The 14,782-nt window shown below is 42.8% G+C and overlaps 1 protein-coding gene across 1 annotated transcript in view; it reads left to right on the top strand.

Annotated features, from left to right (window-relative positions):
- The first annotated feature begins 7,909 nt into the window (after nt 1-7,909).
- Nucleotides 7,910-14,782, top strand: part of slc27a6 (solute carrier family 27 member 6) — a 30,600-nt gene continuing 23,727 nt past the window's right edge. The window contains exons 1-2 of the mRNA XM_035391325.1: nt 7,910-8,584; nt 13,742-13,951. Coding sequence (XP_035247216.1) covers nt 8,098-8,584; nt 13,742-13,951 — 697 coding nt within the window. The 5' untranslated portion in view covers nt 7,910-8,097. The remainder of the gene's footprint in view (nt 8,585-13,741; nt 13,952-14,782) is intronic.

Genomic DNA, 14,782 nt, shown 5'->3' with positions numbered 1-14,782 from the left:
CGTCTGCATGGTTGGCGTCCAAAGAACGATGCACACAAGGAAAAGCACATCGTGGCTACTCTGAAGAGTAGGATTTTTTTTTTGGAATGTTTTTTTCTCAAGCTTCTAGAACTCCGTTGCTTTCGGTCGCCAGCAGCAATTGTGACATCAACGTTAGAATGTTCAGTTAAGGACATTCTAATCACTTCTTTGTCATCTTAGCACCTTAGCACCAAAGGGTAAAATATAGTGGTGGATCATTTTATGCTTTGAGACTGGACTGTTCTGTTGCCCATGCTCTAGGGCAGTGGTGTCAAACTCGTTGCCATGGAGGGCCGTGTGTATGCAGGTTTTCATTCCAGCCTCAGATCTTGATTATATAATTAGTTAAATTATTTGCTGAATTAGGGATGCAGGTTTGTGCACAATGGTGACCCGACGTCTATGGTGACCCGCATTGTCTAAATAAAAATGTTCTTATATTCTGTGCTTCAATGCAGTTAAACGCATATGGCTGAATGAGTAATTGGACTCAATTAAGGCAGCATTAATTGGTTGGAATGAAAACCTGCATACACACGGCCCTCCATGGCAACGAGTTTGACACCACTGCTCTAGGGTCTGTCTCGTTAAGATCAGTTGCACAGATAATTCCAAAAAAGTTCCAGGACATTTAAACCAAAAATCTGGTAGTCTTTGCCAGCAGGCTGAGGCTTGGTTGTAGCTGGAACCACCAAAACTGTGCCCTCAAGCGTACCTCAAAATCTGCTGAAATGGCAGGGGAAGCTGCACCAAGTAATAATCTCAGGAATAAAGCAATTTATTCCTTTGAGTCTTTACGATACTAAAATCATTTCTACATGGGAAAATTACAATAAATCACAGTAATGGTGTCAGTTGTTTTCTACAGCAATTAACAGTGGACACCATTCATTTGTGCATGCTTACTAACAAGACATAGGCAAGAAATTAAAATGAAATGAATCGATTTGTTGAAATCAGTGGTTCTCAAACTCCTCAATCTTATCCAGAAAGGACCAGTCTGGGTGTCGGCTTTTGTTTCAACCAGGCAGTAACACATCAGATTCTACTAATCAAGGTGCTTAGCAAAGACTCTAGTGGTTGATTAGTACAATCCGGTGTGTTACTGCTTGCATATAGAATAGAACATCTTGGCTTTTTTTTTTTTTTTTTTTACTTTTACACCATCTTTGATTGAAGTCTTCATTCTGGCGCGCTGCTGAAACCACGGATCCTCCTCCTCCACAGACCGCGTAAACATTTTACGTCTGGTCTTTCGCAACCAAAAACCGAAGAGCAGCCGTAATAATTACCGTTTAATTTTCCCAGTGAAAGAACACACAGCACGTGCCAAACACAATGGTTAGTCGGAAAAAAACTGGGATTTTTGCCATAGCTAATTGTGCACAGACGGTGCTGGGTGAAACACAGGAGTTTTGTCTGAGTATAAAAACAGCACCTAAAATCTCTGTGGGTGAGTTACTGACCATAAAGGGAGCTGTATTGCTCAGTATAGTTGCCAATCTAACCGATTATTATTTATCCTTTATTTACCCTGGAAGTCTCATTGGGGGGAAAAAATATTTTTCTCCCAAAAGAGCCCTGGAAACGACAGCAGGAGTACATAAACAAGGATATAGTTAAAAATAAATACATAAATAAATAAATAAAAACAATGCAACAGCACAGCAAAGCGTAGAAATACGCACAAGTAGTTCATTTGTCAACACCATAATCTGGAGCGGAGTTGACTAACCCCTATTCCGCACTGCTCTCTATAACCAAGAAAATCAGGAACTCTATCCCCACCCCCCCATGCTTTCTGCTGAAAAGCAGAATTTGAACCAGGTCTCGTCTGTAATGGAACATATATCCAATTTCATACACATGGTGACTTTTACAAATGCCTTTTTCCCCCCATTTTTTTTCCTTTTTTTTTTTTTTTTTTGGATGTCTTGACTCTTTGAGATCACAGTATTTAACGTCTACTCTCCCTTGCATGGCCAGCAGAGGGGGACGTTTTCCTAAAAAAAAAAAGAAAAAGGAAATGGCTAGCTGACAGCTTATTTCAGTAATGTTATTGTGTAATATTTATATAAAAGATTTGTTTTGAATCAAGGTGTTTCAAATTCACATCTGAAGTTTAAGTTGACAATTTTTTAAAAATAAAATAAAATTAAAACTTCTAAAGTCTCTTGCCTAGAAAGTTATAAACTCAAATATTAGGAATTGAGAGGCTTTTTGCGATGTAATTGGGAGCAAAATTAAGAAGTAGAAGAAACCATAAGATTATCAGGAGGAAACACAGAATAATTCAAATTTGAGACTTTCTAGTGCGCACACACAGTTATAACTGTATTTTGTGGGTTTATATGAGGTCAAAGGGTCTAAGTTACTGTTTCACAGGACTGAGAGTCTGATCATCATGGGTTTTTTTTTTTTTTTTGGTAAAAAACAAAACCAAACCCTGCAAAGTTTCAAACAGTATTGTTTGGGTTTGATGCATGACCCGACAATCCAAAGTGTGAGTAATTAGGCCAGTGAAAACATTTTTGTTTACATATATGTGTATTTCTTTAAGTGTATTTATTTTATTCATCTCTGGTACGGTTATCTTTGAGTCCTAACCCTGCAAGCAAAAGCAAATCTGTCCAATGGCTGTAATCTAATTTAGCCAGGTGTGTTTTTATTCAGCCATCTATTATTCCTTTGCTGCTCCCTAGTGGCCTCGTGTGCAAATTCCAGGTTTGCAGATCATTCAAACCAGTGGTTCTCAAACTCGGTCCTCTGGGCCCCTGTGTATGCTGGTTGTTTGTTCCAATCACAATTGCAATCACAGAATTTTAACAAGCTTTAATTTTTCTTGATTATGTGCTTTCATGCTTTTTTAGAGCAGGGGTCCCCAATCTTATCCAGAAAGGGCCAGTCTGGGTGTCTGCGTTTGTTTCAACCAAGCAGTAACACACCGGATTCTACTAATCAACCACTAGAGTCTTTGCTAAGCACCTTGATTAGTAGAATTCGATGTGTTACTGCCTGGTTGAAACAATTGCCGACACCCAGACTGGCCCTTTCTGGATAAGATTGGGGAGTTTGAGAACCACTGATTTCAACAAATCGATTCATTACATTTAGACACTTAAGCAAGGCTGTCTTATCGAGAGAAGCTTTCACAGATTGTAGTTTAATGCGCAATCCATTTATACGTTTACTGAACTAATCCCTGGTCAGACGCCTGTCCCCACGGATGGGGGAAGTAGTTGTTGAGGATAATGGGAGGCGAGGGAGCAGGTTTGCTGATGGAGGCAGCAGCTGTTCTGGCTGTTCTGTGCTGGAGCCCAGCTCATAAAGGCCTTGTTTCACAACAAAGGAGGGATGTGCAATTATTCACTGGGCTCGTGGGTTTCCATCATTTTTAATAACCATTTTCTCTGGTTCTCTGGAGACCACTGGAGTTGCTGTAAAACAGCAGATTGTTTTGTTCTTTCTGCCTTGTGCTGGAATCCTCTTTTGGAAGCGCCTGTACTCAGGTCTTTTGTGACTGTTTATGGAGGCTGATTTGTCCGTACTGTAGTTTAGTTGCGTGTGTGTGTGTGTGTGTGTCTGTGTGCGTGCATGTGTGTGAATTTGTGATTGTGTTCCCGTAGTCCCCTACTACATTAGAAACTCAGAGATGCAAACCTAAGCGGGTTGTTTGTTGAAAGTAAAGTTAAATGACACAAATTTAGTGTGTGGGTTTAGCTGTTTAGCCGTTTAGCCAAAGTTCAGGACGAATGCTGATTGAGCCTCATCCCAGCCACTGAGTCGCAGGCGGACACTCTTAGTTCCCCTGGCTGACCAGAAGATGTCGCTGTTGCGGAATGAGATACGGACGTTCCATTGCCAAAATACATCCATCTTAAGGCAATGTTGCAGCCAGTTATGCGCTGCCCCCGAGAATGCCGCTTTTGTTAGCATTTTAAAGGCATACGTGTCACCTCTCTTAACAGATTAAATAAAAACCTTGAGTATGACACAAACACAAAGAGAACCTGTCCTTGGACACGCTGATATTGAACGTGCACGTCTCCAACAAACAAGCTGAGCGCGTGCCAAAACATTGAGACTGAAGAACAGTCGCAGTGTCTGTCAAAAAAGGACACGCTGTAAGTAAACAAGCAAGCAGGAAGCAGAACAAGAGATTGAAAGGAAAATAAAATATATTATAATTATGTGAACTGTATACACACGTGTGTATTTTCTGACCTGTGCGTATTTCAAAAAACAAAAAACAAAACATTCAAATCGATGCAGACGTAGTACTACAAGCTTCGCGTGACACTCTGTGCCAGCAATTTAAATTCATCACTGCCGAGTCAAATCTTGTTTGTTGTGAAGTACCCAGATAACCTGATGATGATATTTCTTCATGAGACGTTGCGTGTAAGTGTCGTTTGTGACACACAACGATGAGCTGATGCTCTGTGACCTGAAGATAACCGCTGAAATGATTAAACAGCGCGTTCGAATGACATGGGTACATAGAAAGGTCCGTTTATAACGTTGGTCAAATGTGTGGTTTTTATGGTCCATTATCGATAAAATGTGCCAAAACCTCACTGAAATGGAGGCACAGTCTACTGACTGTAAACCGTCGGACAAAAACAAGAAATATCTTTCACATTTTACGTGGAAGGAAATGTCAAGTGACATCGACTCATTCCACAGATGAGAACATCTCGGGATTGAGCAACGGCAAAGGCAGTGGCAGCTAGAAACACTACACTGCGCTGCCTGGAGTATTTCACAGAACCCAATAGCATGTAGCGTGCTAGCAGCAGTTATATTTTTAGTCGGAGACGGAGCGTTGTAAAATCCCCCCCCCCCCCCCCCCCCCGTAAGATGTGAAATGTGGGGCTGTTGATTGGAGAAAAAACGTCTAACGGGAGACATTACATTTCATCACATTTATGTAGCAAAAGCTTTTATCCGAAGCGACGTACAGAAGTGCATATCATCATATCAAAAGTGCATGTCAGGGTGATTGGAACAACTACAAAAACACAGGTTCGATAAGGTACAATACTCATTTCGTGCCGCAATTCATAGCCAAGAACACAGTTCAGTTCAGGCAGTGAACATTATTCTGACCTACGAATGACATATTTTACCCATGCCCTGTTCAGAATAAGGCTTGTGGCAGTTGTGAAGTGAACTGAACTGAACTGGCTAAGGCCTGCTGGTAGGGTCTTGACACGGCATCCGGGCTCAGTTCATTTTCAGGACACAGAAGGTGAAATCAGTGGCACTAGGGAATGAACTACGCTCTACCTGGCATGCAGTTTTTAAAAAAAATCAATAGTTCTTGGCTCTGCTGTGACGTCCCACACAAATAGCAGCCATGCAAAAGCTAAGCTCGTTGAACCCTTGTGTTCTTGATGACAAAGCACTTTTTCTTTTTTTTTTTTGGCAATTCCTTCCAGAATCATAAGAACAAGAGAATGGAGGCAAAAAAAAGAAGAAAAAAAACGAGAACACAGAAACCTGTTCTGCGGACGACTCTGGCGACAGAACCCTTCGCGCTTTGTGAATGGAGACAGTTGGTCTGCAGCTAATGGGATGGGTCAGAACGATTGTTGTGCCAGGAACACAACGAACCCGGGACACTCAACCGGGTCGCACCACACAATGAATCCTTGTTCCACCGGCACCGTTCACACGGTATGGTACCGCTCTCCAGAGGCCTGGGTCTTTTCGGTTAAACAGGTGGGAAGATTTCACCCCCACGTTGTACCGAAATTTTCCTGCAGTGGTTCCAGTCACAACGCAACCAACCCGCAGCCAGGGCGACCCAAAATGGGGAACTAAAACCAATTTTCTAATGGCTACGGAAACAGACCGGGGTCATCTCTGACAAACGTTGCTTTCTAAACAATTGCAGCACAGTGCAGTGACCTCCAGTGAGCTTTCGCCTTGTAACCAGGGACGTTTTTAGAGTCACTTGAAAAAACGTATGAATGCTGCAAATATTACAAAATAGACACACGACTCTAATGAACAGTGTGAATCGTGGAGAAGTTGGTGGGCAACCTGAACTGGGTCAGAATAATTATTTTATTAAAAATATACCTTAAAAAAAAAACATTACCAGTAAAATCCCTGCAGATTACTGATCATGGTTGATCAAAGTACATTTGCTACATTGTTAGATTACACTGCATTTCCTTTACAATTTACATTCAATTCAAAATTTTAAAAGTGTCCATGGTTTAAATTGTCCCGTTTTCCTACCAAATGTCGTTTTCTTTTTCAACTCTGATGTTTACTGCATGTGTTCAAAGGCCACCGCACTTTGTGGTTTCAGTTGGGCCAGTAGGGGGCACTATTCCTTCTGGATCAAGTAAGTGGCAAAATACAATACCCCCATGAACAAGGGTGAAAAAACTGCAGAAAAAAAAAATCTTTAGGATAACACGTGCTTTGAATCTGGGGACATAATGGACACCTTTTAACAGAGTTCAAAGAGCAGAGGGGCCAAGGGCACTTCCTGGGACCCATTCCAATTGCTTATTTCATCCGTCCTCGTTTCCTTTCCTTGCGTCCTTTCCTAGTACGGAAGGCCCAGCGGGTCAAAAATACGTGAAACTGACGTCTGGAATCGTGCGTTGTCAATGCGTTTTGAACAGGCAAACAAAACATTGCCAACATGACAGCGCATGATTCCAGATGTCAGTTTCGCGTATTTTTGACCCATTTGGCCTTCCGTACTAGGAAAGGACGCAAGGAAACGAAGCAAGGATGGATGAAATAAGCGATTGGAATGAGCCCCTGGTCAGGTTCCCAGCCCCCGCCCCCCCGACTTTCCAATTCCCTCCCCTCCCACCCTGGCTTCTCGTCACAGCGCCATCTGCTGGTTCACACCCTCTTGCACTTAAAGTCTCCCATTTGGGCAGACGCTGCCTAATCTGCTTGCTTCCTGTGATTAGCCTAAGTTCACCTGTGTGTCGAAAAGCCTGCATATTATTTGTGGTTCTGTCGTTGTTTTAATCTGATGAAGATCAAGGCAGCCAAAACGTCGTGTTTTAAACAATAAAAAGATTATTTGGTATATATTGCCTAAGAGTGAGCGTGAATTCTGTCTACAAGTTCCCAGCGTGTAACCATCTTGTCTTCCCCCAGTTTTATAGATTGTAAATAAAGCACAAATAAAGTACTGAAAATTAGTCTGTCAGGTGTTGTAATGTCTGTGGCAGGTCAGGCTTTTCTTGAGAAGTAAGAATATATGCATGTAGATCTTTAACTGTATAACAGAGGAACAGACAAATATTAAATGTTACACATTGTTACTCAATAGCCTATATTTTGTTTTTCCCACAATGCTTATTATGCCAATTATATAAAATAAATCCTTGTTACTACACAGTAAATTGGTCAGTGTTAAATCAACTCTTACAGAGTGAATATGGTCCCAACTTGACTCATATGTACTGTTAGAGTTGAATGAACACAGGGCATTTTTCTGTGTACGTTTTATGAGTTCATAAACGCGAAGTCTGACTCCATAAAGATCAGACGAACTTGGATGAAGCGAGTTGACCTCCGTCGCGTAGTGACGCTGACAGTAACTGAAGAATTGAACAACAGCTACTTGTAAACATTGATTTATTTGACCTGCTATATCCTCTTTTTAAGATGAGTCTTAAATAAAGTTGAAATGAAATGAAAATGAAAATGAAAATGAAAATGATTTTTTGCGGGGAGAGCTTAACAGTTTGTCTTCCAGGCCGAAACGGCTCTGCCAAACCTTTCTCCACCAACATCCAAGGAATGTACCGCCGCCCTCCGCAGAGTTTGTGAGAAGGGAGTGGCTGCTTAGCCTCGCGGACACTCCCACTTACAGATTACGTTAGTTGTACAACAACAACCACGTGACTACTCCGTTCGCGAGTTTCATAAATTAGCACCGAAGATGGTTTGGCCTCAGTTGGATTTGATCTCATAATCTGGGATAAGAAAGGAGCGGTTTTTCAGCGGTGGAAATTTAACGTTTTTCCATTTTTTTGCACTCTCGTTTCTGTGCATTAGTCGCGGTATTGTTTTACAAGTTGAACAACCGTGATGCTTATATCGCTAGGATGGCTGACAGCACTTGTGGCTGGTGTTTTTGCCGTCCACATCGGACAGAAGTTGTGTTTTCCGTACTTTTGGAAAGACTTTTTCCATTTGACAAAAGTCGTCAGACGCGGTGTGCAGATGGAGATGTATAAATTGACCTCCAAAGTGTTCACGGTGTTGGACAAGTTCGTGCAACAGGCTGCACAAACGCCTAACAAAACGTTTATTATTTACGAGGGAATCGGTTATACGTACAGAGATATTGATGAACGGAGCAACAAAGTGGCACAGGTTTTTGAGAAACTGGGAACGGTGAAGAAAGGAGACACTGTCGCCCTTTTGATGAACAATGAACCAGATTTTGTATGCGTTTGGTTCGGCTTGAACAAGCTGGGGTGCTCCGTCGCTTTTCTCAACACAAACATCAAATGCAGGTCCCTGTTACACTGTTTCAGCTGCTGTGGAGCCAAAATTCTCGTTGTTGGTAAAGGTAAATGTTTACGTTTTCATACTGCATTGGTAGGCGACTGCATTGTTTTTCAGATTAGCCCCTCCGTTGCCTTCACGGTAGCCTACGCAACTGACATGACAGCGTGCTAAAAACACATGTTTCTGGGGATGTTTACAATGTAATTTCTGGATTGGCTTTTCATATTTTGACAACCGTAGTCTGAATTTTGTCAATCTTAAACCTTATAGGGGTTATATTCATTTCAGCGGTGGGACTTGTTTCACGACCACATTTCTTTTTCGTCGAAATGTGGTTGTTTTCGTAATGGTCTCCGAATGAGAATCACATGAACTGTAGCAGCGCGCGCTGAACGACATTGTGAAATAGGATGATTTACGGCGCTCGACGGGTTATTATAGCGTCTCTATGAAAATGTCAACACGCGCGCTTCTTGCAGGTGGTGCACGGACTTCAGATTGCTCGCTAATCTGGGCTGGGAGTGTGTGTGAACTCAATGGGCATGCTATATTTTCCTATTTCCTGTGTAATCTTAAATTAATGCAGTTGCTAGTAGTATTCTTTGCTGATCTTGCGGTTTTGGTAATGTAGCTGTATTTGTGTGTTTTTTGTTTTGTTTTCAAGATTGGATCAATTATTACGTTTTCACGTGAGTTAACAAAAGGTCTGTGTCAGTAAAGCGCAATGTCGATTATATTCGAGTTGAATGACTATTTCCTAGCTTTTTTCTAGATACTTGCGTTCCTCTGGGAAGTTGATACAGTACGGGTTTTCTTCAGCTTCTTTTTTCCCCCCTCAGCTTCTTCTGTTGTTTGTTTGGTTGTGATGACTTCCAGCTGCATGTGACATTTAAGTTGGGGCCAGTACATGAATTTTACGGTCAGTATCATTTTCGGAATCCAATTGACCGTTTTTTTTCCCTGTGAGCTACCCGATAGCACGTACCGTAGGCCACATGCAACGCTAGACAGACGTAAAACTGATCGGCATGACCAATTGCCATTTTTTAACTTCCAATTTTATTTGTTACGTTGCAACATTAATACTGGAAAGATATACTAGCCATCTCCAACCTATTTATAGTCACAGATGGTTTGTGTAAGCATATAAAGATGTTTCCCTCAACTAACCTGACGAGACCTTTTCTTGGATACGAACTTTAATTTTAAACAGCTGGCCCTATAAGAGTGCGTCTCGGCGCATATCCTTAATCCCTCTCCACTTTAAAGAGTTGTTAACTCATCACGGGTGCTTGGGAAAGAGCGCTCCTAATGACTGCAGTAAAAGCTTTCAACGAGATATTTAAGGCGCGTGGACTGCTCATTCTAAAAGGGGTTTTAATGAAGTATGTGAATGACAACTTCGAGGTGGCATTTTTCCGGATTTTCCAGTTTAAGTTGCAACTGCCGTGTAGTATAATGGACTTGTAACCTGAAGGTCACAGAGTAAATTCCCTGCTAAGACACTGCCGTTGTACCCTTGAGCAAGGTACTTATCCCGCATTGGTTCAGTACATATCCAGCTGTATAAATGGAAGCAATGTAAATTCTGTGTAAAAATGTTGTGCGAGTCGCTCTGGATAAGAGCATCTGCTAAATGCCTGTAATGCAGTGGTGTCAAACTCGTTGCCATGGAGGGCCGTGTGTATGCAGGTTTTCATTCCAACCAATTAATGCTGCCTTAATTGAGTCCAATTACTCATTCAGCCATATGCGTTTAACTGCACTGAAGCACAGAATATAAGAAAATTTTTATTTAGACAATGCGGGTCACCATAGACGTCGGGTCACCATTGTGCACAAACCTGCATCCCTAATTCAGCAAATAATTTAACTAATTATATAATCAAGACCTGAGGCTGGAATGAAAACCTGCATACACACGGCCCTCCATGGCAACGAGTTTGACACCACTGCTGTAATGTAAAGGGCGCAAAATGTTTTTTTGTAGTAAGTCAATGGTCCTTCAAATTGAAGATGACCGAGATTGAATTCTAGCTTAAACCGCAGGAGCGGTCTTCAGCTGTCAGTCCTGAACTTGTTGAGAAATGTAGCCAAAATATCGATTAATAAATTAACGCTCTAATTTAATAATTAAGAGCAAAGTTCGGGATGGAATTCAGGAAGGGATACAGGCCTCTTTGCCCACTGTTGTGCAAGGGGCTGGGGGCACAAATATTTCCTAAATTGGCTGTGACAGCCCCCCTGGTCTGTTTATCTGGTACACACACGTACCTGGTGGGCAGAGTGGAAGGTCATTACTATTATTTGGTGTGATGGTGTAACTTATGGGTGGATAGGGAGGGTTCACCCCCCCCCCCCCGGAAATATTACCAAACAGGTCAGATGCCCCCCCACCCCCAATAATATAGCATGATGATGAGAAATAATAAGTGTTTCCTCGCCCTGAGTCCAGGCGATCGCTCCAGCCCTGTCCCTCGCTCCGTGGTCATGGACTGCTTCAGCCCTGTTCCTCCCCTGCCCATGCCCTGACGCACCCTGGAGCTCCAGATCCGTCACCCGGCTCCTCTAAACCGCGATATAACTGAACTACTCCATTTGGTCTTCTGTTATTCCTGTTAGCAGTCACATCAGCTCTAACCTGCATAACCCGTTTTATTTGCTGTGATCAATTCCTTGTAGCATTTCTGCTACGTTCCATTTTCCCGCTACTTTACACCTAGCCTCGCGAGCCGGTCTCTGTTTTCACTTCACCGATGCCTTGACGTTCTAGGCGTAAACGAAGGAGGCAACCTTCCCGGGATAGCTGTGTTTTCCCAACCAATCAGAGTGCAGAGGGGCGGCGCTCCAAGTGTGGTGACGATTTTGGCCAGGTGTGATCTGAAACGTGCACCGGAAAAAAAACATTACCGGAGGCAAACTTTTCCACAGACCTGCATCAGTTCACCACTATTTGGGGAAAATGGCTAACGTTAACGTCAGAGCACCTACCACACCCTCAAAGTTTATCACCGAGATATGCAGAGTCTGCGGTTCAAGGTTCAATAATAAAAGAAAGAAACAAATTAATTTATTTAATTCCTTTTTGGTTCAACAATTCCACTTGCTCCTCCATTATTGATTGTAACGGGCAAACAATCAAAACCATTCTGGCCATTTTTCTGGGTATTTATTTGATAGCAGACTGCATACGGTAGGCCACGCTTGAAAAATTAAACTTTTGCCAAATCCTGTAGGCAAGCACGCGAGTACATCGCTGTTCGATAACAGCGTATCCAAACACGTGCGCTGAAGGTCCTTCAACGAAGTCACGCCATGTATTTGGCAAGTCTGTGATATAACAGAATTAAAATCTTCTTCGAATTTGTCCATAATTTTGTTTTTTGCAGATAATTTGGGTTAGCTCGATAGCTTTGTCCGTTTCACTGGTGTGTTTCAGTCGGGACTTAGATTGCAGCACATACGGAACAGAGGGAATGTGTGGGGGGGTGGGGGGGGGGTTTTCTTCCTCAAGTTTTTGCTGACCACCGTTTGAGGGTTTTCTCCCCACTGGGAATTATTTTTTTTTTGCTTGCTATTTGGGGGTTCAGGCCTGGTGTTTGCTCCGTGTGCTCATTTTGTGCTCTGTCTCTTGCCTTGCTGCTCTGTAAAGTGTCTTTGTGACAGTTCTCTGTAAAAAGCGCTATACAAATGAAATTGAATTGAATTGAATAATTTGATATAATAAAAATGGGGGTTTCATGTTGTGATTGGGTTTTACTGACCAGTAGTCTCAAGTATTTCCCCTTTGGAATCGACCAGAAATGATCATTTCCCAGCAGCTGTTCTTTTAAAAGTCTTTCTGAGGGGAATGGCCCTCAACCTTGCACCCCCCCCCCCCACTCTGTGTGGTGCACTTCTCGAAATCTATGGATTTAAAACTAAACTAAACTCAGATATGTTACGCCCTTGATTGGGAGCACCTAGACATTAGGAGGCTCCCATCCCCAGTCTGCGCTCTCTCTCTCTCTCTCTCTCTCTGTGTCTCCCTGCAGACATATTTTGGTTTTCGTTTAGGCCGAACTCCTGTAGAGCCGCAGTCTCTGCTGGTATGTTATTTCCTCTTAATCATTCAACCATCAATTCAGGCCTTGGCAAGAAGGTGTGCAGACTCTTTAGCCAATCAGTGACTTAAATGAAGTGCTTAAGGCAAGAAACCCATTAAAACACCAGCACACAAAGTGACCCTCCAGGATTGGGCTGGGTTTTTAACGAGACTGAGGGCTCATCCGGGATCATCTAATGACATTTATTTTCTTCTTCTTTTTGTTTGAGGAACTGTATTTTTTGAAATCCCTAAATGAGTCAAACTGTGTGCCTCACATTTTATAATGCCAGTGGAAGCGTAAGTGCCGACTGAGGTAAATCTTTGTACTTTGTGTGCTTTGAAACCATGCGGTCAAACCTTTGATGAGGAACAAGGTAGTTAACATGGAATGGAACATTCATGCCTCAGCATTAAATCGGCCTTATTAATCTGGTTAGTTCAGATGGGCAACACACCAACATCAGAGTTTGCACTGACCTAGCTTGCAGCTTAAAGGAAAAAAGAAAAATGACAACAAGCTTACCAGAAAAAATAAAAAAACAAAGCTTTCTGTTTGAAGTGTCACATATGCATAGCTGTGCTCATATTTTCTTTGCTTGTGCTTGGAGGACGACAACAAGTAGCAGTGTCAAATCTCAGATTTCTGTCCGATTCTGAATAGAGGTCTGTTCTGTTTCTCTGGGACTGTTCCGTCTAATACTGTGTGTCGAAATTCAGAAATAAGCCACGCAATGAAATGTCATAACTCCAAAGCTACTGTGAAGTTTCCAAAATATGTGAGAGGACAGCATTCTGAGTTCCTTTGGAAAATTCTTTACCGCATTCTTTACTTTGATGCTGTAATTGTTACTAAGTTTGTACTCTGTTATCTGGCCTATGATTAAATTAGGCCTATAGAAATGAATGAGGTCATATAGAATAATAACAATAATAATAATAATAATAATTATTATTATTAATAACTAATATTATTATTTTTATTATTGTGGTTCTTAGAATTATTTTGTGGCGCCCCCTACTGGTTGAACGACTCTGCTTGCCGCAGTAACGTGGCTCGGTCCAAGGACCAGGGAAGGCCCCGAGGTTGCTTGGCTCTCCCTCCGGTTTTACTCCGCACGTTTCTTTCCGCAGACCTGTTGGACACGCTGGAGGAGATTCTGCCCAGCCTGCAGGAGGACGGCATCCAGGTGTGGGCCGTGAAGCCCGAGAGCTCGCAGCCCGGCGTGCACACGCTGCTGGACAAGCTGGAGCACGCCCCCGCACTTCCTGTTCCTGCCGACCGCCGGGCCGCCACGTCCCTCAAGACCCCCACCCTCTACATCTTCACTTCGGGGACCACAGGTGCGTCCGTCGGTCCTCCAGTCACCTTCAGTCACCTTCAGTCACCTTCAGTCACTTTGAATTAAGTTGCTTTCTGTGTCGTAGCTTCATTCTGAATGCACATTCCCACACTCACACATTCCCACCACGCTGTAACTGCTTTCCATTGTCGGAGACAAACGGCCACAAATAGAGTTCAGTCACTGCTCAAAAGGATACAGTAATAGCCACAGATCAAAGGGGTGTCACCGGCAGTAGGCCGTTTGGGTGTCCTAGGGAAGTCTGGTGCAATGTATATTCCTTCCTGGGAACGTTTACGCATGGCAATAACCACAACCACTCAACAGTATACTTTAAACCCTCACTTGCGGCTGTCTCGTTGAGGTTCGTACGGAACGCTTGTTGTGGCACCGTGGCGAGTCTCCCTTCACGCATCGAAATAAAACCTTTTCAATTGGAACGTGGTCTTCAGTGTGTTACTTCACCTTTTCCGAACTTGGTTCCACAAGGGAGAAGATTCCAAACACACGCAAATCCACCAGTGTGTACGCACATCTCCTTCCAAACAAATCCATCAGTGGGTACTTGCATCACCTTCCTCACAAATCCATCAGTGGGTAGGTCCATCACCTTCCACACAAATCCAACAGTGTGTACGCACATCACCTTCCACACAAATCCATCAGTGTGTACGCACATCACCTTCCACACAAATCCATCAGTGTGTACGTACATTTCCTTCCACACATATCCATCAGTGTGTACGTACATCACCTTCCACACAAATCCATCAGTGTGTACGTACATCACCTTCCACATAAATCCACCAGTGTGTACTCCCATCTCCTTCCA

Source organism: Anguilla anguilla, chromosome 14, assembly GCF_013347855.1.
Source record: "Anguilla anguilla isolate fAngAng1 chromosome 14, fAngAng1.pri, whole genome shotgun sequence".
NCBI classification, from domain to species: Eukaryota; Metazoa; Chordata; class Actinopteri; order Anguilliformes; family Anguillidae; genus Anguilla; species Anguilla anguilla.
Note: the sequence above shows the minus strand (reverse complement) of the source record. Positions and strands in the feature narration are given on the sequence as shown.